The sequence below is a fragment of the Falco cherrug genome, chromosome 9 (assembly GCF_023634085.1).
Source record: "Falco cherrug isolate bFalChe1 chromosome 9, bFalChe1.pri, whole genome shotgun sequence".
In the NCBI taxonomy this organism is placed as follows: Eukaryota; Metazoa; Chordata; class Aves; order Falconiformes; family Falconidae; genus Falco; species Falco cherrug.
Window position 1 is genome coordinate 28,748,899 of NC_073705.1, and position 25,623 is coordinate 28,774,521.

At 51.5% G+C, this 25,623-nt stretch overlaps 1 protein-coding gene across 12 annotated transcripts in view; it reads left to right on the forward strand.

The window, feature by feature from the left end:
• The window catches only part of LCOR (ligand dependent nuclear receptor corepressor), an 81,281-nt gene extending 63,222 nt beyond the window's left edge, over nucleotides 1–18,059 (forward strand). For all 12 annotated transcript variants that reach the window (XM_055719911.1, XM_055719909.1, XM_055719910.1 and 9 more), the window contains one exon: nucleotides 13,237–18,059. In XM_055719911.1, coding sequence (XP_055575886.1) covers nucleotides 13,237–17,740 — 4,504 coding nt within the window. In that variant the 3' untranslated portion in view covers nucleotides 17,741–18,059. The remainder of the gene's footprint in view (nucleotides 1–13,236) is intronic.
• Nucleotides 18,060–25,623: the final 7,564 nt, after the last annotated feature.

Genomic DNA, 25,623 nt, shown 5'->3' on the forward strand with positions numbered 1-25,623 from the left:
GTGATGAACCATATTTCCATCTGCCATTCTTTAGGATGTATTACGCTCAGCAAGCGTTTCCCAGAACATTTTTAATCAACACTTTTAGTTCTGCGACTATCAGAAATACCAAGTTTTTCTGGTTTTCCTGGAGGACTTGCTGATGGTCTCTCACTGTTAAGCTGAAGTTGTTCAGCCTTAAAGGAGCACCTTCTCAAATTCTTCTTTTAAAGCTGTTTTCTGTAGTACAAATACATATCATGATGAGAGTGCGCAAGATGTTGCACCCAGACCCAGAAAGAAGCATCCATGGCGTTGTCACAGAAGTAGAAAAGAAACATAATTAGGCCTGTTAGCTTAAAAAGTCTACTGCTAATTTACCTCGGCTTGTTTTGACTTGGGATGGGTTTTGAGCTGCTCCATTTTGTGCTGCTTCCATTACTGGAAGAGGCAGCTGCCTCTTCCGAACCTGCAGGAGCATATCTGGTCACCTTCTGAAGTAACACATCCTCCGTGGAACAGCAGTGGACTGTACCCCCACATACGCCTCGTTCACTTTCTGCAATCCAGATGCTCTAGCAGATGTGAAATGGAAGCCTCTGCTGATCGCCGTTGGTGAAAATGTGTACTTCTGCGAAGGGAAGAGCTGAAAACCTCAGGTCACTCGCTACCAGCAAAGTGTTGGGATTAGCACTAGACCTGAAAGTAGGCAACTCCCTGACCTCAGCACTGAGGTTTGTGAAACGGTCCTGTGTTGGAAATCAACTTCAGTTTTGTGAGTGAAGCTGATTTAATTCGGGAAATTGCTGAGCATCGCCATTTCATCTTCTTGTGCAACCAAAACTGAGCCGTCATCTCGTGGCTGCTCAAACAGCAGCAGCGCAAAGCTTGCTCAGGTGTCCCCATTGCTTGGGTGTCCCCAGTAAGGCGGTTCGCCGCTGGTTTTCCTGCCTGAGTGTGCTGAGCTCCCTAATTTCCTAGAGGTGTGACAAAAGTGGGTCTGGGGAGAGGATTTTAATCCTGATTTGGGAAGAATCAGGAGAAGAATCAGCAAAGCACTAATTTCTTGGCTCTGGCAGATGCCCAGCTGTGGGTACTTGCTGAACTGTGGTTTTAACTGAAAATGAATAGCAGGTTCTTGGACCTGTGTAGGAATGCGATTCCTGTACAGAGGAACAGAGGGCACAGACCAAAAACCATTTCAGGAACAGAGCTTGAAGTGTTGGGGGCAAATCCAGGAATATGGAGTTTGATACAGTGAAGATAGCGAAGAAATTAAAGTTGATCTTTTTAATACAGTTATTCTCTAGACCCTTTAATAGATGTTACAATGCTGGAAGGATCCCAGATAGCAAACCCATTTGTGGGAGTACTGTTTCCCCTGATATGGTACATTTGATGCAAACAACTCTGTGACTTAAAATCCAAGATGTTCTCAGTTGTCTAGCAGGAAATTCAGAAGAAATCTGAACAACTTCGCACTTGTGAATTGTAAATTAGTAAGTTCTTTCTTCCCCACCTCCTTGAAGACCCCAGACGACACAACCTTTAAAAGCTCTGGTTTAGCATCATGAAGAGGGAGCACAAAACAGTTGCATCTTATTTTTATAGGTCACTCTTAATGTATCAAAATTTACAGATCACATTTGAAAGAAAACTAAAAATCTTCTCTTGCCTCCTCCTCCTCTGCAGGTGTCATGCAGCCCTGCAGGAGGTCTATTCCATATGCACTTGACTAAAAGGCAGATTTTTGTGTGAGATGGCTACAGCTCGTATCTCCAGGAACTGTTTAAAAGCTCAGCTAAAGTTAGAAGCGCTTCAGGTATATTTCAGAGCGTAGAAATATAAGCACTGCTGCCTGAAAATGCAAATTTTGCCTATATGAAAATACAGCTGCATCTTCCCAAAGGACCAACCAGAGTCTCAGGCTGCAGCCTACTGAGTGCCCGCAGTAATGCAGCGAAGGACAGGGCAGAGGCTTCACCGCAGCCTGTGCAAGAGCCAGTGGCAGGCCCAGCAGCCCGATTCTGCCAGCCCCTGCGGTGGCTCCTGCCTTGTCACCCGCTCTGCTGTCACCTGGGCCAGCTCAGCACAGCTTGGTGGCTACCTCTGCAGGGCTCCTGCCACCGGGCGCAGCTGGGACAGCCTTGGGCCGGCAGGAGGAGTGGTTTGTCTGTGCAAGGTTATCAGCAAACCGTAGAAATTACCGTGCTAAATAGGCAGTTTTGTTACACCTGCTAAGTTGTTTTTGTTTTCTCTTTTTGCTGACGTGCACCAAGATCCCATCATCACATGTCCCAGAACCCTCCTGCCCAGCTAATAAAGCGTAGGGATTGCTTAACTCATTTTGGAATGACATTCCTGATTTTGAAAGGGGCTTTAATGGTTTCCTTTCTTAAAGCTGAACCGTTGACTGTGCTTTTCTTCTCACTGAGCTTTAGAGGAAGGCTCTGACACTAATTGTTGAGAGTTACCCTGGCTCTGCAGGGGAAAAACTGACACTTAGGAGAAGCCAAAGAGCTTCCCCACACGTGTGAAGGTATTTTCACACACACAACTGATACCTGTGCTGGGACCTGTGCTCTAATCTAAGCCTGAGGTGCTTGCTTGGAGAATCCACTGGTTTCTGCCATGTTCCTCCTTCAGGTGAAAGTGGTGGTATAGTTTTTTCACGTTTTCAGATGTGCTGTGGTCACAGCTGGTGTATCTTCCTCAGATGCCTTTCAGGCCTTTAAAGCAAGTAGCTGCGTGTGAGGTGTTAGCAGTGGTTTCAAACTATTTGACTTTGAAAGGAGGCTGTCAAAAAAGACATTGTAGAATTCTGGTTTCGAATAAGCAGCTATCATAACAAGTGTACTCTGTATGGAAATACAAGTTTTCTCCTGATTTCTAGCCATCGAACATCAGCTTGAGATGGGAAAGCTAAACCAGCTTACTTGGTACCTGAAGTGTGTTCACTAATAACAAAGTTCTTTTGGACCATGGTGACAGCTACCTGACCTCACTGCTCACTGGAGTGCTGCCTAGCTGTCCTTCAAGGAGCTTTTCTGCTGAGGCATTAAAAAAAAGTAGATTTTAGCTCCTGTTTCAGGACTCATGTTGGCTTTTCTTGAATAGCTAGACACAAGGGTGTACAGTAAGGGTGACTGCTCAACTGCTTTTTAATTCTAGCCTTCTTGTCTATACCTGTCTTTACGTTGGTGCCTTTACTTCTGTTCGAGTGTAGACTGGATTGCTAACGGATAAAAGCAAAACCAGCATAACTCTGGTTTTAAAAGAAATACACCTTGTGGCTCTTTTAACGATGTTATGATTAAATTAGGAATAATAGTTAGTAACATAGCTTAAAATCAATAATGTAACCTTGCACAAAGTGACAAAGGTAGTGGCTTAGTGCTGCAAAGAGCAGATTGATCAGGTTTGGGTTTTGGCTGTTTTGGCTGTTCTTTTATAGCTCCCAAGTGGAAAAAGGGTCTTTCCTCGCAAGATTAGTAAGAGTAGTGAGGCCTCAGCAGGGCAACAGGGAATCTGGTACTCAGCCTTTTGTGGGTAAAAAAATCCCCACGGTGTGCATGGTTTGGGCTCTGGTGTCGCCATCTAAATGTGTGAGTCGCTGCAAGGAGGATTTTTCAGAGGTGGTTTCGCTGTGATTTCTGGGGATGGTCACCTTCTGTATTTCTCTGGTCATATAAAGCACAGTAAAAATACCAGCATCCCGTTAGTGCTGTGGTCTCGTTACCACCACGTGGTTAAGCATGAGTTCATTTCTCTAAGCTTTCAGGGTTTGCATAGTGCACTTACTGCTAATACGATAAAAAATGTCTGCGGTAGAGGAGATCCGTGAGTGCTTGACGGGCAGCATGTGCTAATGGGTCATCATTGCTTTAGTTTCCTCTGCAAAGGTTAGGGACTCGTTTTCCTGCTGGCCAGAACAGTGGGACCAGGGAGGTGCAGAAGTCAGGGGGAGGCAATCTGTGAAGGCATCTCGGGGGGGATCTGCCCGGCTGTGGTGCTCGCTCCTTCCTTGCTGCATGCGAGGAGTGATGAGTCACTTCTGCTTTTTCCAAAGGATCTGTTCCTTTGCAGGCATAAGCTGTTGTTGGTAATTTTTTTCCTTTTATTTTTCCCTTTATGGCAAACCAGCAACTGGTGGGTTTTGTCCCCAGTATAAAGAAACAAACAAACAATACCTATCGCTGTGCTGCAGGAAGGAAAATTGTACGAAGATAAAGTACATTTTAACTGCAGTGTCCAAGTATAAAGCGTAAACTGCTAAAATCAAGGAGGCTTTAAATATGGTAAATAACCCTAAAGAAAATTGGATGTATTAGTGGTGATAGCATGTTACATGCTAAGCAAGGTGTTGTTCCCTGCCTCACTTTGCCACTTAGATGGACAAAAATTGATGTGGGGGGGAGATGGGACCTTTTTCAGTGGACATTAGCAGTGGTCAGGTGAGGTTTGTATTCGTTAGTCTTCCCTTAGCCTGGAGATGTGTGACAGTATAAACAAAGGAGAAAAATAATTGTGGGCCAGGATACCAAGGTGAATTTTTGAGGTGAATAGACTCTCTTAAGAGGGGGAGGAAGGACAATAGTGTGTAACGCAATGGTTAAAAAAAAAAAGCGATAATGTGAGGGTTGTGCAGAAATGGAAGGATGAGAGGTTTGAGCTGAAGGGGAGGGGTGTGCATTAGCGCAGAGGAAACCTCTCCCCACTGGCATGCACAGAGACATTTCCTGCCTTATGTTTTGGTTTCTTAATAGTTATCTGACTATAAAATTAACCTATATCATTTAATGGTAGTTGAATGGCAGTTAAATTAACCCACTTTCAAAATAGAGCTTACCTAGCCCGTCAGCTCTGAGACAGCCTCGTCCCCAGGCATCTGGGGCTGCAATCCATTTCTCTGCCTTAACCTATTTCCCAAGTAGCCAGCCAAAGTGGCGCATCAGAAACAGAGTCTGCAGCTTAGCCTGGAAGCTGACAGAGAATACAGACACATATCAAACCGCTAGTTCATATTTCACAAGGCATTTTTGTGCAAAGAGGTGTAGCATCGGCACATGGGGAACACTGCCATTAGGAGTTGTGATACTGTTCCTATGAACAGTGTGGCCTTGATTATCTAAGGCCAAATTACCTGAATCTCCAGGTTATCTGAAATGGGGTGATATCCCCCAACATCTGTTAATTACACCCAAGAAACCGTCTGCTCTCCAAATGCCTTCCACTGGCCCCTCCCAAGCTTTGGTGACAGGGTTGTGCTGAGTGCGCTCCAGCAAGCGCTCCACTTGGGTTTTCATATATCCATATTGGAAAAAAATACATATCCTGGATATATACAGGCTTTAAAATGCTTGAAGACTTCTAGAAGCAGCCAATGTGCCTATCTGAGCTGGGACCAACAATGTCTGCGGGGAGGGCATCGCATGCATTTGGGTTTTCTTCCACCCTGCAGTGTAGGTGTGGCGTGGGAGGGCACGGTGGGATTTATCGCAGTGCAGCACGTCCTGCTTGCAAGCAAACGAGTGCACCTTCGGTGCGGGGTTTGCTAGCTGTTGAACCTCTGCGGTTGCAGAGGCTCCAGCTGAGCTGCTGGTGCGTGCCTGAGGGCTGGATAGGGAGAGCTTTGTCCCTAGTTTACGGCAGGCCAGACAGGGAGCTGACAGCAACGAGCTGGGGAGCAGGGGAGAGGCCACACTCCTGCCTCACCTCGGGGCCAGAGCCAGCATGCGTTCGGGACTTAAAGACATTCAGGGCATCCCTCCCTGCTCCATAGGACTGATCCCTGTGGTTCATTCTCCCTTGCCTTAAGTGGGTGCTGCATTTTAAAAACATGTGCAAACCTGTGAACCTGTGAAAATCATAGTGAGAACTTTTTTTTTTTTTTGCCCTGCACACTTTTGTTATCTGTCTTCTGGTGCTATCTGGTTTTCTATTCTGGTCTTCTGGTGCTATCTATTCTTCTGGAGCACCTAGCTCAGGGAAGATGCTGAGTACTGCCTCAGAGAGAAAGACTCATGGTAATTTATTTTTTTTTCCTTAAAGGGGAGATCCCAGATGTCCTTGATAATTAGAAAAATTAGCAAGGACAATTCTGGAAAGGCTTTGGAAGCTAGTATGTAGAATAATGTTTCCAACATGATATATTTCCCTTGGTTTTAAAGCAATAGCTCAGTGGTAAGATTTTTAATTAATTAGTCATTAAATATTGTATTAGAAGTACCACAAGTGATGATAAACTACTCTAGAATATGGTTGGGTTAGTTATTTAGGGAAGGTGGGAGTGGAGGAAGTGATGACAGAAATATGGAAAAGATAAACTTATTTGAGGTTGCTATTGTTTTTTTTTTTAATGTAAAACCATCTTTGGTTTGTTTGATTTTTATTTGGCTGTAGGTGGGGAGAGGTGATTTTTAATATTTAACTACTTTAAAAATAAATAAACTAAAAGACACTACTCTGAAGGGTTAAAAGTCTGAATCTGTGATGGATGTCTGTTGTTTATCCAGTCAATTGGCTTATTGTACAACCTGGATACTTCCATGAATACATGCAGCCCCTAACAAACAAAACCATCTATAACTTGTTTCTTCCTGCTTTTCAGTGGAAATGCAAGCTCAGTCCATCCCCATGTGCATCACCAAGGACAGCGTAAATTTGGGGGCCTTGAGAACCCCGCAGCAATACTTGCATAGTTACTTTGGCTGTGCTTTGCACACCTTCAGCTTTTAATTTAGAGAAGAAAAATGCTTTTTCTCCTTCCTAGCTGTTGTGTGGAGCCTCAGCTCTTTCTGTGCTGCTCTTCTATTTTTTTTCATTGCAGCGAGAGAAAATTACTGTAGCACCCACAGAGGTGTGAAGGGACTCATTCATCTGTGTGGGGAGTGTTAGGTGCCAGGCATATTTCTGAGGATTGAAATACAGGCATTTAAACTAGTACATCCCGAGTCAGCCTTTGACCGGGGCTTTGGGAGATGAGCTCCAGGAAATCTTGCTGCAGTGGCTCACACTATTCGTGCCCACGGCTGTTTTGCCCAGCCCCTGCAAGGGATCGCTGCATCCCAGAGCAGTGCCAGCAGAATGAAAAGTGTCCCCCCATCTCCACCTCTCAAAGCACAAGATCTTTGTTGCAACTATGAATGAAGATGGGTTTGAGCATGATACCGCCTGTCAAATGGAGCAGGGAAGATACAGCGTGCGTTGCCTTTTGCCTCCCTGGATAGTGATTTCTGGCAGAGAGCTGGCAGCAGCCGTGGCTCCGTGTCCACTGCGGTGACACTGGTGTGGGCTTCTACTGCAAGACACGGTGCCGCCTCCAGCCTCAGCCCAGTGCCTTTCCCCGTGGTGTTTGCTTTTGCACAGCTATTCCAGCAAGCAGAACCGGGGCTGGCAGAGGACTTATTTCCCCCTTCTGCAGGGTAAGACCCTCGTGTGGCTCTGCATGCAGGCCCCCCCCGGCACTGGGGAAAGCGAGCCCACCTTTGGCAACCTACAGCCACAGCCGCTTTCCAGCACACATTTGGCACGCATGATTCCCAACGTGCCTGGGGCTGGGGTCAGCTCACCTGACTGCCAGTCGTGAGCGAGCTCCTCTTAAGAGGCTGCTCCTCCTTTGCAGTCTCTCAAAATGACATTTCCACTCGCCCTGAAAAATAAATTAAGTGGCTGAAACCAGCAAGGCTGGAGGTGCCAGCCGAGGGCAGCGAGACATGCTACCTTGGACCTTGGGGTCAAAGTGGGCATGGTCAAGTCTTTGGGTTCAGCTGATGGAGAGCATCACGTGCAAGTCAGGCTTTCTTCTTTCTCATCCATGTTTCTCAAATCTCTGTGTTTATCCAGGTTTCCAAGGCACCCTTCAGCTTGGTGAGGTGCTCCAGTGGTACCTCTGGTTTTGGGTGGTGTGAGGCAGCTCTCCACTGACTGCCATGGAGTCAGCTGTGTGGCAGCAGAAGAGGGAGGGGAGAGGTCATCCCTGTAAAAATACTAAATTGGATTTTATAAGTTTATAGCTATGTTTTGTTTCTTTTACAGAGCTATAATCCTGAGGCTTAGAGTGGTCTGAAAGGAACAGAAACACTTAGCCTTGAACTTTTGTTCTGCTGCTGCTTCTTGTGCCTCTGAGGTACAAAACATAACTGTAAACTTATAATCAATCAAACCAGTGTTCAAGGGCTAAAAAAAAGAAACCCCAAAATGGCACAGGCTTCATGTTCAATAGTGAGAAACTTGGGGAGGGCAAACCAGAAGGTTGCAGTTGGCAATCAGCAGGTTTTCAGAGACTGGCTTCCCAGGTAGGTCGGTATGAACCAGCTGGTTTCTTTCTCCCTCTCTTTCTTCCCCCCCTTGCTCCCCCCTGCAGGATGCACTCTCCAGCCAGAGGCAGGCTGGGCTGCCCCTAAAGGTCTGTTTCTGACATTCACAAGCAGAACACGCCCAGTGTCACCCTGGTGCAACTGCAAAAGGGGAGGTGTAGCAACCCCATCAGTGGGTCGGAGGCACTGCTGGAGCCTGCTCTGTGAGGTGGGAAAAAGCTCTCTGGGCTGCTTAGAGTGAAATCCAGATAGCTTGGCTTTCCTCCCCATACTGTAAACCCTATACCTGTGCAGTCTATAGGTGTTACGGACAGACAAACCCCTGCCTTCCCCCAGCCCCACCATCCCCAGCCGCGTGGCCTTTGTTGGAAGCCCCAGGTCCCCCACAGCAAGAGATGGGGGAGGGTTGACTTCAAACTCCACTAAACAGTAGAGGCACAATGCAAACAAATGTATTGCAGCACGCAGCTATGCAAATAGCTTTAGAGCACAGCACGTTTTCCCCAGCATTAATTGCTGCACCGCCGGGGTTGCGTAGCAACAGCTCCGTTTGTGCCTCTGACAGCTCCTGCCCCTTGATGCCTCTGACACCTTCTGTGGCAGGCGGGGAAGGAGAACAGGGCTGCCCTGGGAAAGCTAGAAGGGCCAGGAGGTAGCGAGGGGCTCAGGTGGTAAGATTTGCTTGTGACACGGGGGTGTCTCCTGCTGGCACGGGGCGAGGCGCGCAGCGGGGCTGGAAGTGGGATGTTGGGGCGCAGGAGCAGGGGAGCACCCAGCAGCCGCAGCACTGCGTAGGCAGCTTTCAAGGCTGGCAGCCAGAAAGGGCAGCCCTGCCATCTCCCAGGCTCTGTGGGAAAGCTCCCTGGCTGGTGGGTCGTCTCTCCCATCGCCCTGAATCCTTCTGGATACCCCATACAGGTTTGTGACTGCACTTGCAGCTTGGCTGTAGGCTTAGAGGGTCCCCAGGAAGTCGCCTCTCACTGGCCATGGATCTGCTTTAGGCTTGTGGCTTCTCCAGCCCTTGAGGGAGCTGAGACATTCTTCATGCACACCCAGAGCTGAGAGAGCCTCAGGCCCAGCCCTGTGGGAAGGGAAGAGCCCAGGCACACAGGAGAAGGCTGCAGATGGTATGGGCAGCCCAGGGCTCCTTCTTGTCTGCTGAGCCCAGCAGCTTCTGTGGGGCTGCCCTGTGCCTCCCAAAAGGCAGGCTCTTCAGAGACAGGGCTGGCTGCCTCTTGAGAACAATCTTTCCTCCTGTTTAGAACCATATTCCCAGTTCCCATCCTCTGCATTCACCAGTCGATCTTCAGCTCCCGCTGTGCCTTTGCCAGCAGGGCTAAGGAACCTGTTAGTACTCATCACCTTCCCCCAGGAAGGCACTTCAGCTCTGCCATCAGCTCACCTCTCCTCTCCTCTCTTGTAAGCCACGTAAACAAGTAGTTTATCTGCAACAGCTTATACAGTCCGTAAGCAACCCTGCCTGAAGCCGTGGGGCATGCGAAATAAGTTCTTCTATTACACCTGAGCATGAAACAAGCTCTTCTCCAAAACTGCCTTAAGCAGGGAGGATGTGGGCAATCCTGCATTCATCGGCCGCCAAGCAAGAGGATGGCCATGGGCATGTTTTATTTAGTAGTAATAGCCAGAACAGACAGGAATGGTGGGAAATGCTGGGCAGGCACCAAGGCACACGGATTAGCAGGTTCCAGGGAGCACAGAGCTGTGTCTGGGAGATCTGAGGAGGGAGAGGCACAAGCTGTCGCTCAGCATCCTGGGGGGACAGGGAGAGGAAGGACTGGGGTGGGATTCAGCCATGCTTGGAGCCTGGCTGCAGGTGGCAGGGAGAGCTCTGCTCAAGGTTATCCTTTGAAACCCAGAAAAAGGCGATGCTGCCTGCAGCTTCCAAACAGGGATGGACTGGGGAAGGAGCAGGTGGTTCAAGGTGAGAAGTTGCAGCCCATCTTTGAGCCAAAGTGATGTGAAAGCAGAGGACCCCGAGCACACCACGCCCACAGAAGCAGGTGAACTGTGTCACTGAGTATGAGATGGGTCTTCTAAGGACAAAAGGCATCAAAGCTGAATGGATTTATTTCCTTTATCAAGGAGGAAAAATATTTACCTGTTTTTAAAATCTACAGCTTGACAGGCTGTGTGTATCTCAGATTGGCTTCTTGGAGTACAGTGGGGCAGATAAGGTGAAAATGAGCACCGGACTCAGTCACGCTTCCGAGGAAGAAAGTAGGTGAGGGTGAGGCAGAAATGCCACCGGGAGCCTTTAGGACCAGGGAGCCCCAGTTCCCTCATCATACTAGTGGAATGTGGGTCTCTTCCAGCCCTGCACACTGGTGCGGAGCAGGCGTGACCTGCGACCAGCTGCGTTTGGCATCGCTGCTGCAAGGCAAGGAAGGACCGTGACCAGCCACTTTGGTCCCTTCTCCCAAACGGGGGACTCCCTACACAGCCCTGCAATCTCCTCCCTCGGCAGGCATCGCCCAGCCTGTAGCTCGCCTCTTCTTCCTCACCACCCGCCTGGACAACCTCTTCCCCTGTGCCATGGGCTCTTCCTTCGCAGCCATTTGTGTGCAGCACCCGAGGGCGCCCTGGCAAGGAGGGAGCTGGCTGCTTCGCCACCATAACCCCTTCCCGAGGCTGCCCGAGTGGGGCGGTGGGGTGGGCCAGGGCAGGGCCACACCTCTGCTGCTGCCGGTATAAATTCAGGCTGGCTGGGGAAGATGGCTGCTGCTCTTAGGAGCTGGGCTTGCAAGCAGGTAAGAGGAAAGCAACCGCCCTCTTTGCAAAGGTGGAGAAAAAGCTGTTCTGAGCTCTGCCTCTTGCAAAGCCCCCTGCTCCAAGCTCTCCTCTTGCAGGGGGGTGAAAGGTTTTTTATCCCCTTTGTTATTCAGCAGGGCAAGGGGAGGAGCTGGGCTGTGTAAGAGATCCTGGCTGACATAACCCTTCCAATACAGAGCTCTGGAGAGGGGCCAGGTTGTACCTGAACATTTTTATTTAAACTAATCCCAGGCATTGCAAATTGAAAGTCATCACAGCGCCAGGTAGAACCAGTTGAGACGGTTGCTGGAGGGCGTTTTTCTCGCCTGGGTGTAGTAAAGCAGTCTCGAGGTACGTTGTTTATCGCTAACCCTGGGAGTATGTTCTGGAAGTGCTGGAGCGTGTTCGGTGAGCCGAGAGCACTCAGCCTTTCCGGGCAGTTTGGGGGAAACCCTGCCCCAGAAGTCTTTAAGGAAACTGAGTGGCTGTGACTGGGAGGTGAAGCCTTGTTATGCTTAAAGTTTTGGGCAAACTGGAAAGCAGAGGAGTGGCTAGCAGATGCTCAGGGCAGGTTTGGCTGCAGCCTAGCATTTCTGGGCAAACAGGAGACCGGCTGCCACCTGGCCAGCTCCTGGGCACCTTTCCCTGCCCTTTGCTGAATTTGGGAGCAGATCCCACGAGCCGGGGGAAGCAGGTTGCTGGAGGTGCCTCAGCGGCACTTGTCAGTTCAAAGAGAGCAGCCAGCAAGCAGTAAGTAAGCAGCAGGTGAGGGCTGCCCGGGGCCGGCTCCAGCACGCCGGCTGCCACCGTGCATGGCTGGCTCTGGTCCCTGGCGTTCCTTCTTCCTTCTCTCTGCCGACAGCTCCTCCAAGCCAGGACTCTTCCTCCTTGTCCACCTGTCAAGCCCTGTGCCTGGCAGCTTGGGGAGGGGAAAACCCACTCCACATAAAGCTGCTTTTCCCCACCCTGGCCCTGAACGTTGCCGTAAGTGTTGCCCCCCCCGACCCAGCCAAGCAAGTGAGTTCGGCATCTGATGCTGGGGTGGAGAGCAAGGCTGTAGCGGGGGAGGGAAACAACTCTCACTCCTCTGGTACGAGGCCAGGAGGTGCAAAGTGCAACTGTTACTGCAAAGCAATCTGGCATTGCTGGCAAAGATCCTGTACCGGGCAGCACCGGTGCCAAGGCGTGCGGCCCCTTCAGTTTGGCGAGGACTGGGTGGGAATCACCTCCGCTGCCATTGGGAACAGATAGTTTTGATAACAGTACCTGGCACGGCACTCCTGATGAGTTCATGCAAACCCTGGGTAATTATCCCATAACCTTCCACTGATAAGTCCTAATTAGTGGCCTCTGCCAAGCAGGTAAATGATAATTGCCTCGGTTTGAGAGCTAGCTAGTGGCAGCGATCCTGTGCTGTAGCACACCTTTCTGGGCAGCCACTGCGTGTTGACAGTCAGCCCATCAGCTGCAGAGCCACTTTATTAAATGGCAGTAAATCAAAGGTCAGTGCAAGTGGCAAGGCACCACGCCACACAAGGGTGCATTGCTATCTGCACATCCTGCAGGCTGGGAGCTCACCCAAATTTCTGCACTGATTACAGAGGAAGCGCAGACCTGCTCGGTTTGTTGTAGATTCATCTTCTGCCACTGAGGTGTAAGCAGACTTTGAAGACTTACATAGTTCAGGATTTCTGGCATCTAGTTGCTCAGCTGGGATGCTACTCTGCTCCCATCCCACGTGGCTGTTCAGGTTGAGCATACAGGGGCGTGCAGTCATCCTGGTGGGTCCCAGAAGTGCTGGGTCTTCCACACTGGGCACCGTGCAGATACTAAATCTGATTCTCACTGGAAAACTTAGGTTTGCTTTGAACACGTCATGTGGTGCCTACACACCAGGATGTCCTAGGCAGAAGTGTGATTGTGGGTGCTGTGGCAGTGAGAGACAAACAACAGTGCAGTCCGTGTCCTGCCAGCACTATGCATATGTAAGTGTGCGTGCTGGGGACTGAAGAGATAACTGCGAGCCCCATGACAGCAGGATGCTTGATCTTACCTGGAGGTCAGGCAAGTGATATGCCTGAATGGGAAGAGAAGGGTTATTCCAGTTTTGCAGCATAAACTTTTATTCCCTGGGACATGTTACTGATTGCTTCTCTCTTTGTCTCTCTAGTGAGGATGCAGCAGACACAATAGCAATAGACTCTAACAATCAGCCGAAGTCTCCACTGGAAAAGTTTATGGTCAGACTGTGCACACATCACCAGAAGCAATTCATTCGTGTGCTGAACGACATATACACTGAAGTACAACCAGACTCTGAAGGCCAGCAGTTGTCTGAATCCGAGACCATGGAGGCCTCTACTTGTGGCTCTGGTTGTAGCCAGCGAAGCACTGAAAATCAGGATAAGGGTGCTACTTGTACTGAATCAAAGCCCCCTTCTTCCTCGGACCCAGGACAGTCGGGGTCCGATATCCCCCTGCATGTTACAGGACAAGCCCCGAAGCAGCCGATGGAGCTGAAGTCTCTGGACAGAGCAGAGAGCTCCAGTCCTGCTTTGAGAAGGGACTTCTCCGAGCTCCCCATCACCAGACTTCGTTCTGCTAGTCCAAAGGATAGCTCCACCCAGGGATACCTCAGCGCGTTGAACTCTTCCTCTTTGAATTTCCATCATGCCGCAAAGACCCTGGAAGGGCAGCAAGCTGCTGGGCATGAGCAAGAAGCCGGTGTGAGAAAGTGTGAGGACAATAAAGAGCAGCTAGCAGGTAAGACTCTCGTGGAAGGTTATATCTCGGTCAAAGTGGCAAATGTGAATGGCAGCGAGGACAGCTTAGACAGCTGTCTGGGGTCCCAAAAGAGCTCTTTCAGAGCTCTGCCAGAAGAGTCCTGGGATCCCAGCTTTGCGGTGACCCCCCCTCGCAGAGCTGACAAAGAGAACACTTTGCAATGCAGCTCGAAAGCATCTTTGCACCAGGACTTAGACGCAAAAGAACAAGATGCGAGACCAAAGCAAGAAAACCACCTGCACGCCACAGCCAAGGGCAAGGCAGGCTGCCACCTGCACCTGGCTGACAAGGGCCCGCTTGACAAGTCCAAAGAGGGCTGGCTGCCCACCACCGCCGCGCCAGCCGCCCACCGGACACCCAGCGGGCATCCCCGCGCCAAGGCAGCCCCCCTCAGATCCACTCGGAAGAACAAGAAGGCATCAGGGCTGAGGATCAATGACTATGACAACCAGTGTGACGTGGTCTACATCAGCCAGCCCATCACCGAGTGCCATTTTGAGAGCCAGCGGCTGGTGTCGTCCCGCAAGACAGCAAGGAAGAGCACGCGGGGGTATTACTTCAACGGGGAGTGCTGTGAGCTCCCGACGGTGCGCACGCTGGTTAAGAGCTCCCGGGTGGAGGAGAGGGGGAGCAGCCCGGCACTGCGAGCAGAGACCCTCGTAAGCGCTAAGCCACCCCTGGTGCTCTCGGTGGAGGGGTCTGCTGGGGCAGGGCGGGAAGGCGAGAAGAGGGTTTCCCTGCGGCTCCTGGCTAAAGGGGCACCAACCAGCCAAGAAACGAAAGAGAGAGCTGAGCCAGCCTCTGTGCAGCCCTGGGATACCCGGGCGCTGCGGTCGAGGGAAGCCACCATGGCCATGCCCTTCTTCTCCCTCTCTGCTCCACCCAGCCCCCAGAAAGAGGACAGCTCAGCCAGCTCGCTGCCCCCCAGCTCCCCTCCTGCTGAAGGAGGGGGGATGAGAGTGGGAGGCACCATCCCCTGGGAAGCTGGCAGCAGCCTGGGCTCCTCCAGGGACAGCAGTGGCGGCGGGCAGGCCGCCGATTTTGCTGCCCTTCCCGTCTCAGAAGTGCCCAGCGGGGAGGAATGTTGTCCAGGCTCTGACGTACAAACTGATCCAGGCCTCCCCACCAGCCCAGAGCTAAAGTCCCTGTTGCAGCCCTCTGCTACTGCAGACACAGCACCCCTGGCACATGATGGTGCCACAGATCCAGCCCAGCTTCCAGGCGCGGAGGATGCGGAGCCCTGCGGGCTGTGTCTGGCAGAGCCCTGCCCACGCTCGCCAGGCTGGGAGGGTCCTGATGAGCCCCTTGCCACCATGAATGGGGAAAGTCCCCCCGAGCCCCCTGCCAGCTTGCAGTGTGTGGATGTGAACAGAGGCATCGATGATAAACCAGAAGCCAAATTACTGAGCATGGTGGGTGACGGTGCCCTTGAGCAAGAGGAGGCTGTGCCAGCCAGCACAACCCTCCCTGAAATCTCAGAAGAGGAGGCAGTGCAGAGTAACAGCCCGGCAGGTGAAAAAGAGCCCATTGAAGGGGAGATGCCACCTGAACCTGATGGCTCAGACACTGCAGGAAAAGGCTCTGTCTCTTCCAAGGACAGTCTAGACAAGAAGCGAAAGAAAGGCAGGAGAGTGCTTGTGGCATCGGACCGGCGCCTCCGAAGCCAGCAATCTCAGTCACCCGCCGAGGGCAGTGCTGAGGATACTGGTTCTTCCAGCTCTGTGCAGCTTCCTTGCCTTCAGATCAAACTCTCCAAGAGCCCTGGCGCTAAGCGGTTCAAGAGAGAAGTGCACCTGGATGGGGCAGCATCCATGCACTTCCCAAACGACTGCTTCCCCAATGTGCTGCTCAAAACCAGCGAGGGGCCGGGCACCGACCAGGCTCCAGAGAGCATCGCTGAGAAGCGGCCAGGTGAGGAGAATGGTGTCACTACCAGACAAACCTACAAAAGCATCTTAGCGAAAGAGACTGTGGCAGAGGGAGAAAATTCCTCTAAAGATGACCCTCCTGCTAATGGCAGCCAAAGTCAACAGGGTGAGATGCAGGAAATCAGCATTCAGGCTGATTCTGAGAAGAGAAGCATTCTCCTTCCTCCAGAGAGCAGCGTGCCCGCAAACGATACCGAGCAAGTGGATGTGAAACCAGGCGATGCCAGTGCAAAGGATGAGGAGAGCCCTGACAGTGCCATGGATGTGAGCAGGCTGGAGAATTATAAGCTGGTGGCCAGTTCACCTTCATGTCCCAGCAGCAGAGGGGGAAGCAAGCATCTTCCAGCAAAGGCCGTGAAGCATAAAAAGGTCGCCCTGCAGTTTTATAACTTAAGAAATGCACCCGCCCCCGTAGACACTGCAAAAAAGAGCACACCAGGGAAGGAGTCTATGCAAGCGATCCCCAAACCGAGGGACGAACGCAGTTCAGGGAATGATGACTCCCCGGTGTTGGAGGACATAGACATGGCTGACAGCAAACCAAAGTTCATGGAGTGGTGTGCTGAAGAGGAGAACCAGGAGCTCATTGCCGAGTTCAACACCCAGTACATGAAAGTTCAGAAGGGCTGGATTCAGCTGGAAAAGGAGGTGCAGCCACCCCCCAAGGTAAAGAACAAAGCCGACAAACTGAAAGAGATCTGGAAAAGCAAGAAAAGGACAAGGAAAAGTAGAGGCTCGCTGGAAGTGCAGAAGCTTTCTCCCGTCCAGATGCTGTTTATGAAGGCCTTTAAGCTGTCTGACATCTGCCAGTGGTTTCTGGAGACAACTGAAACCAGGTCTCTAGTGATTGTGAAGAAACTCAACACCCGTCTCCCAGGGGAGATCCCCCCCATCAAAGTTCCCATGCAGAAGTACTCCTCCTCCAGTCTCTACCCCAGCTCACTGCAAGCTGAACGGTTGAAAAAACATCTCAAGAAGTTTGCTGCCACTACCCCAGCTCGGAATAACCTGAAAAACCAAAAGCTTTGGGCCAAAATTCGGGAGAACACTGATAAAGCGGAGGCTGAAGAAGCCACCACTCCCAGCCAGATGTCTCCCACTGATGCCAGCACTGAGGACCTGAGCAAAGACAAAACTATCCAGCCTGCGCCCAGCCTGCCCACACAGGCCAGCACCAGGATCCTGCGCAAGTACTCCAACCTGCGGGGCAAGTTCCGAGCCCAGCACCGTGTGGTGAAGGCGGAGAAGAAGAGCGATGGCCCGGGGGACCACCTGTCCCTGGAGAGCAAGCAGAGCCGGAAGAGCGTGTGCATCAACCCACTGATGTCTCCAAAATTGGCCTTGCAGATCAAAGCAGATGCCTTTCCTGCTAAATCCCCATCGGTGGATGGGAGCGGGAAGGGGCGGAAGGGGAAGAGCAGGTCCCAGGAGGACCCCTTGCCCAAAGCCGACCTCCAGCTCAGCAGGAAGAGGAGGATGCTGAAGGAGAGCGGGAGCACCCAGGAGCGGTCTGGCTCCTCCGCCAAGGACAAGCTGCCTGCCAAGAAGGCCAGTAAAATAAAACATTCGGAGGTCAGTGCAAAGGCTCCCGCCACCCGAAAGCAGGCTGCCATGGAGAGGAGCAATAAGCTGGCTAGGAAAATGTCTTTGAAAGACAAGAGAGCCCCGAAAAGGCAGCTGGAGAAGGTGCGGCTCCCCTTGCGGAAGGGAAAGGAGAACACGAGCAGACGGGCTGTGCTGCCCCCCGGCCAGGAGGAGCTGGCCAAGTCCCCGAAGCAGAAGCCTCTGGGGGAGTCCTCCACACGGTCGCAGAAGTTGGCCAACAAGAAGCCCAGCAGTGGGAAGACCCTGACAAGGTCCATGAAGAAGATGCAGGAGAGCAGCGGGTCACAGGGCAAGAGGAAGCTGAGGGCAAAAGTGGACTGTTCGCACAGCAAACGCTCGCGACTGGACCCGAAATAGCAAAGAACCGGTAGCCATGTACAAAACTGATGTATAGTAGTAACCCTTTACCATGCATTAACTAAAGCTGCTTTTATAAGCTGTAGCAAGCCTTTAAAAATCCGCAGTTAAAGGATAATGCCCGTGATTTTAGGCATCAGCAGATGTGTCTTGGACAGAGAAGAGGTCGGCCTGTCTGGCTCTGCTGTTCAGAAGGAAGTTTCTGCAGTTTGAACGTTCCTTGGGTTTTTTTTAAACTTGGAACTAGGCAGTTTTAGTTAAAAGTACAGTGCCTTATTTATCACTTTAAAAAATAAAAATAAGAAGCTCGTCTGTGTGATTTGGAGGCTTGCGTTTTATACTTGAGGCACAAGCACTTGTACTGTAGCAGAAAGAAAACCACCTTTGTGCACATGAAGTAGCTTTCGGCAGCCTTTGGGTGCACGCAAACATTTCCCTTTCCTTCAGAGTCCTCCTTCTGTCTGTCTTCTTAGTGGCATTTGAAACAAAACCAAAACTATTTCCCATCACTGAGGGAGAGAAAGGTGAATCTGTCCTTTGTTGGTTCGTTAGTAGCAGCTGCTGGTGTCCCGTAATGTTACCTGCATAAAAGTATTAATTAGCTACTGGTGTGTGTACTGCTGATGGCTGCTTTGCTCCCCCATCGCACAGCCCGTGGGTGGGGAGGTCCCACTCAGGCGGAGGTGGCGGAGGAGATGCTGCGGGGGCTCTGGGTACCAGGCGGGCACACTGGGCTGCATCCATCTTTAGTTCTTGCTGGCTTCAGGGATGAATCAGTCCTGCCGCATCCTGCTTTCGGACAGACCTCCTCCTGTTTTGCTGCCCTCGTGGTGATTTCTGTGGTCTCTTGATGGCAAAGCAGTTTCCACAGTGCTTCGCTGAAGTTGAATCTCTCCCTTTTTTTGGGCTCGAGCTCCTGATGTTGGTGCTCTGCAGAAGGGGAGCCCTGGCCCTGTGTTGTTGTGCACGCCTTGCCTAAGTGCCCTCCTAAACCAGGATTTGCAGTTGGAATAGGGTTGGGATAAGGGACTGACTTAGGTTTATTTTTTACCTTCATTTGCATTTCTAGCAAAGTGCGGTTGGTTTGTCCTTGCTTGTGTCTGGTGCTGTGGAGTCTGAAAGCAGCCAAGCCTCTGCTCTGTCCCGCACGACACCTTTGCAGGGCTCCTCTACAAGCCTCTGCAGCGTGTTTAAAAGGCAGCTAGGGGCCTGCAGGGGTAGAACAGGGTCATGGTGCCTAGCACGTCTGAGAGAAACCTGTTAGAAGTGCACGGAGCATGTGGCTGTGCTGGCTCTGCTTGGGCACAGATGATCAGAAGTGGCTGCTGTGGTCTGCGCTTGGGGAAGGGACTCTGCTCAGCATCTCCACGGCTTCATTTTCACATTGCTGCACAAAGTCTGTTTGAATGAATCCCAATGCAAGCCTCCTCCCGTGCAGCAATGCCTGGGAGGGCACCGTGTGGGCTCTGAGGTCACCCGACCTTTAACAGCTGCTTGCTGGTCCTTGCTCAGCTCCTTGTCCCTGCTGAGAGCAAGGCGCTGGAGCAGGACAGGCATTCAAGAGCCACCTGCCCTGGGGGCAGAGGCTAGAGAGGGCTCAGCTGCAACAGGAATTGCTTTCCATAGTTGGCATTGAACCCCGGAACCCAAAGCCTGTGGACTGGAAGTGGAAAGCAGGTAATTGTCTTTAAATCTTTCATTGTACTCATTTAGAGGATGAAACAAGGTGTCTGAGATTTGCACGCCCTTTGCAGAGCACCTCTGGCTCTCTTGCAGGTATTCCCTTCCCCCAGCGCTGACGCACACGAGGCTGCGGCACATTTTTCTCTTTACTGTGAAATGGCTGATTTAAAAAAAATAAATAATCTTTTTTTCCTTCCCTTTGAATCATGCTAGAATAAGTTAACTCTCTGAACAGCTAGGAAGTGATTAAATCTAGCCTGTCAGTCCCTGTACAGATTAATATGAAGTTATCTATTACTTTAATTTTTACTGCATGCATTAAATATGTCAAACATTCCATCAGAAAAGATTTAAAAGTGTTTCAGGAGAGGTGTGTGGCAGGAGGGCACTGATGGCAGTTGAATGACTGATCTGTACCTTTCTTACAGGTTGTCTTTCCTCTTGCTTCTCCATCCATACTTACGGTCCTGTAACCTCTCCGCAGGCACGGGGCCCCAGGATTTCCCCTCCTTCCCCTGGGCCAGGTGTGCATGCGAGCACCCCTCTTGCCTCTGCTCCTCGTGCCGCTCCCCTGCAGCAAACCCCCCCTTTCCCCATCCTTCGCCATCACTCCCGAAGCGCCTGTGCCAGGCTATGCATGCCGAGACATGCAGGGCACCACACGCCGAGCGCTCCTCGGGGCTTGCTCTCTCTCGTTCTCTTTCATTTTTTAGCTGCTGGTAAATGCAGGCTGTCCTGCTCTCCATCTTCTGTACTTTTGGGAGCGGGAACCTCATTACACCTCGAGAAAGCAAGTGGAGAGAGGCTTTCTAGATGGGGTGCTGCTGCTCCAGCCTCCCAGCTGCCTCCTTGCACCCTGGGGCTTCACCAGCACCCAAGCGTTGGCTTGAGTGTGGCGAGGCTGGGAGATGGCAGGTGTCACACTGGTGTGGGAGCGGAGCAGCTTCTGGGCATCTGTCCCAGTTCGGTGTGTGCTGCTTGGCTTAGGTGGCGGTGGGATCGGTGTGCTGAGCTTCCTGGCAGTGCCCCTGCCAGGTGTCAGCTCCGCAGAGGAATGGTCAGGACCTGTTGTGTGGAGAAATCAGAGGTGCTAATAGGGAAACCATATTCCTCCCACCCCTTTGAACTTCCAGTCTTGATCTGTAGCCTTCTGTTGTGTTGCTGCGGTTTGGCTTGGTGCAAAGAGCCTACTGACTTTTATTAGGAGCTGGGCTGTGCCTTGTAGGTGTAAATCTGCATTTCTGCACCCTCTAATGAGGAAAGGTGGAGGCTGTGGGTTTTATCCAGGTGGGGCTGAAAAGAGGGTTTGTTATTCTTGTCTTCAGAAAGGAAATTAAGAGAAAGCAAATAATTCTGAGGTTTTTTTCAAAGAAAACCGTTTTTTAAATACAGTAGCCTCAGCTTGCTGCCTGGGATCAGCCCAGGCCAGGCATGCGCTGCATGTCCCCCGTGGGCACCTGGCGCAGGTGGGCAGATGGCGGAGCAGCACCCTGGGCATCTGCAGGGAAGTGGGGAGCAGGTTTGCAGGAGGTGCAGGCTGGGCTGTCCCGGGGGGTCTTGTCAGAAGGGACACCCCCCACCCTGGCTCCCTGTTCCACTGTCCCTGGTGCCACAGCCTCTGCAGGGCTCTCCCTGGCCAGGCACATAAACCCTGCTCAGAGGTGCCCTGCTCTCTGCCTCCTCCTTTCCTCCCAGCAGCTCCCCCTGTTTAAAAATTACAATTGTGAGGAAAACCGGGGTGATTCTTCTCTACACCATGCTGTTTGTGAGGAGCTGGCAGGGACTTTCCCCCCCACAGCTGCTGCACTGAGTGGTGGGTTTAACTCGTGAAGGTAGTTTTTGTGGAGAACAGGCTTGTTTGCCGAGGGATGTGTAGGGTGAAGCCATCGCGTATGGCTAAGTTATTGCAGCAAGCACTTGGGGCACAAACTCTCCAGCCCACCTCGAGCTAAGAATATTGGTGCTTTAGTACAAGTTCTCTGAATTACAGATTTGTGCAACCCATTGGGTTACTCCGGGAGAAGATGCCCCAGGAGTTAGGTAGGCTGGAGGGGTTGTCATATCTAGAAAAGCATTAAGACTTTCTGCTCTGAGGAAAATCCCAGGAAAGTCCTTGCCAGGCTCCTTTCCTTGCTGTCACTGCTCCTGGAGATGCCATCTTCGGCCCCGCTGCCTCTCCTGTGTGCATTCCTCACTTGACACCAGTAGTAGCTGCCAGGTCTTGCAGACTACAAGGCCTGCTTTTAATGGGCTTTGCACTTGCTTTTGCGAGTGCTTTGTTTTAGGGCAGGAAGGAGAAATGCTGTAATTTACTAGAAAATTAAATTTCCGTTTAATTTGCTAGCAAATTAAAGGGTCTGCATGTGAGGTGACTGCCTGGCAGGGTGGCATTGCCTGGGTAGTTCCATTTTCTTTATCAGTGCTCAGATGTTTGATTTTTTTTTCTCCTTTTCTTTTTCTCCCCAATCAGTCCTCATGTTGCATTACTCTCTTCCTGATTTACTTCCCAATTTCCTCTCTCCATGCAGCCACGTTTCAGCTAGAATAGTGCACAAGAGAGGTAATTCCATATATATAACCTGTTGCTCTTTGTTAATGACTTGGGACATGCACTACTTGTTTCTGTTTGCTCTGCAGCGAGGCAGCAGTGAGGTGTGCTGCTGAGGCACGGCCCCTACATTAGAGCAGCCCGTTCCCAATAAACACAGATTCTACGCAATGCAAGGGATGCACAGGGAGCTGCAGACGATCTTAATGAATGGAGGCAAGTAAGCGACACGATTTATCGCCTTATTCCACAAGGGCATGGAGTGCGTTTCTGTTTGCTATGGTGCAGAGTTGCCCACTGGCACTACCACAGTGCCATCCTCAGCTCCGCAGCTTCATTGCGCTCCTCCTCCTCGGCCACCACTCTCTGCTCTGCTTGTCCAGCTCCGGATTTCAGCACAAGTGCTGTGTCCCACAAAACAGACCTCTCCTCCTTCTGTTACTTTGGGTTTCCACGCTGGCCACTTTCTTATCCTGTTCTTGAAACTAGTCTCCGTCCCAGCTTCCCAGTCCGTGTACTGGGAGCAGCATCGCCTTAGCTCTGCACCGCCACAGATGTCCTTACTGTCCCTTTGCTGCCAGCCTCCCTCTCTCCTGTGCATGGTTACCCTTTCCCCTCTCACCTCAGCAGCAGTGGCCCCGGGTCTTCACATCTGACGTGGTCAGGAACAATCCACCTTACCTAACCTCCAGGAGAGGCTGGGTTTGCCAAACTCAGAGTCAAAATTTATCTGTCGGGGGTTGAGGGCTGCAGCAAGAGCAGTTTGAGCCCAGGATGGCTCCTTCTGTCTGTTAGGTTCTTGTCTAGCAATGCTAGCTCTGGAACGGGTTTCTCTGCTGGTGGAGCTTGTGCAGTATGTCCAAGGGGTGCACGTGTTTATATTCATCACGAATTCATCACTAATGAGGTCCTTTTTGCTTGTGTTTGCTGTGTGCAGTGGTGTTTCTGTGTTCAACTGCCAGCGTGTCAGTGAGACGCATTTGCAGCAAGCCTTCTCCAGAGAGCTGGCTGGCTGGCACTGATGCTTTCAGCAAACTTTCTGCTGTATTGCTGATCATCCTCTGTGAGCCAGGAGAGTGGCATGAACTTGTCCCTGCTGCTCTCCACGTCCCTGTCCCTCCTGTGCCGGGGGGGCAGCTCGTGCGGCGCTGGGCTAAGCGAGCTGGTGGGCTGCCCGAGCTGCTCTTTGCTGGCACACAGATGAGCGAAGCTGCAGCCCAACCTGTGTCCTAGCTGCTCACATGGCACCTCTGGAAATGCCAGCGTTTCCAAAAGCCCTAGTAACCTCCCAGGAAACAGAGACGCAATTTCAGAAAGACACAGACGTACCACTGCCCTGTTTTTAAGACTTGGTGATGAACAGTTTCTCCCTCCAGCTCGTATTCTTTCAGCCTACAACTGCATTCCCAGTTGAAGGCAACTGGAAAAGCCACAGTTCCCAGCCTCCCGTAGGCATGGGCAGTGCCTGAGGCGGCAGGGAGGTGTGGGCTGCTGTCCGGCTTGGGCTATCGCCTTCCCACCGCTGGCAGCCGTGCCAGGGGAAGGGGGCTGAGCCCCAGCCAAGGTGTCCTCAGGTCTCCATCCTCGAGCTGTATGCCTGAACGGCCCAGGAGTGAGGCAGGGGTAGGCTCCCCCTGGCCAGGGAGCTTTTCTTGTAGGAGCAGGTTTTTTGAGCTACGAGGCTACAATGTCCCTGCATTGTGCGTGTCCCTCCCCCCTGTGTGTTGTAGCATCCGTTCGGCCCATCCTTTAGCTTGGTGGTTGTGAAATGAATCCATCTGTTCTAAGATGTTCTCAGGAGTTCTTGTTTGTATTAAGCTCACCCCTAGGCTTAGCAGAAATCACGGCCCCCACCCTTCCTCCTCCCCTCCCGGCGGACAAGCCCTCTCCTTCACGAGCACTTCCACCCTCTCCCCAAAGGGCAACGGGGGCAGTGGGCGGTTTTGGTTCAGGGCACGTTGGCAGCTTGGGGGCAGCTGGAGGAGCTGGGATGCAGCCGGCCGGCATTTGCGGCATGGGTCTGGAGGCCGGGTGGTCCCTCGGGCTGTGTTGCTAGCCAATGTTTTCTAAGTCTGTTTGTAAGAGTACCTAATTTTAAAATGAAATGTGAATATATATTATGTGTAGGTGCCATGTAAGATAGTGTTGTGCTAGGCGGCAGGATGCTAACCTACTTTTTAAGCGGTTTTGGGGCAGGAAAAAGCATTTTTCTCTCACTTCATGCTCACAGATCTAATATTGTAAATAGTGTTTTTTAATATTTATTTCATGGGCTTTCCACAGGTTCTTGTTCTGACTGGTGTGTCGGTTGGTGGGGCTGTATTGCCCAGTGTGCCGCAACCAAAGGGCTGGCTATTGCGTGGGGGGATGGGATGGGATGGGATGGGACTGGATGGGGTGGGGTGGGGTGGGTGGTGGTGGTGTTTCATCAACTTCACATCAAAGTTGAAGCATCAACTCTTTCTCTTCATCTCATTTTGATGATGTCAGACCTGGTCAATGGCCACGGTCCCTGGGGAGGCAGTGAGCTCCTGTGGCCGGCCAGGGTGGCCATTCCCCGGGGCGAGGGGCACTGCAAGCAATAAGATTTGTAGTAATAATGTCTGCTTCAATGGCAGGGGCTCTAGGGGCTCAGGGCTGGGTGGGAATGACCCTGCTTCTGGTGGGGGCTCAGTCCAGCACAGCATGGTGGTGGGGGTGTCTCTTGGGCTGGGGATGCCCAACGAGGCATCCCCAGGAATGCAGGAGGTGAGGGCTGCTGTCACCCCCAAGGAACTCCCCCCAAAATGGCCAGGGTAGGGTAGGTAGCTACTGATAGCAAACTCCCACTTGCAAATTACTGCAGTGAGCAGCTGCCTTCAGGGCTCCTGTGCTTCCTGCGGGTATGGGTGACCCAGGGGAGTGTGCCACTGCCATATCAATCGCAGTGCTGGCTCCAGAAGGTCATTTGCTTATTTGCTTGCCATCCTGCAATTTTAATTCTCCTTCTAGGCGGGATCTGATGTCATGGTTGTTTTTTCCCAAGTGGGTTTGAATTTTTCTTTTTTTCTTTTTTTTTTAACCCCTTTTTTGCCTGGAAGTGTTTGCTGGCTGTTCCCCCTCCAGCCCAGCTGTCTATGTGGGGCAGCGTCAGCAGGATTGTTGCTGCTTTTATCGTGATGGGTCCCTGACTTTGAAGGGTGGAGCGCGGCTGGGTCCCAGCCCTGCAGGACTCCTCACCAGCCACACACTTCCTCCATCCTTGGAACCGGTGTGTAAAAAAAAAAAAAATAATAAAGAAAAGGAAAAAAAGGCAACAATAACCCAGTAATTTTTTCCTTAAGATGCTCAACATTTGAATATTATCTCCACCCTGATGGCAAATGTTTTTCCTTCATCTGTGTCTGCTTCCCTGGGAGAGTTTTGTTTCTCTGTTTCTATATGACTTTTAGACACTGAGCTGAAAAGCCCTCCTGTCCGGTACTGTATGTTTGAGCCTAAGCAATGTGAACTGTACAGACCAGCAGTGGGAAATGGGAGCCAGTGACTGCACCCGGGGGAGCCATGGCTTAGCATGTCATTCCCGGTTGCTCTGGGGAGCAGGAAGTACTGCGTCGCGAGTTGGGAAAATGAACTGTCTGCTGTGAATTCTCAGTTGGAAATGTGGAGAGGG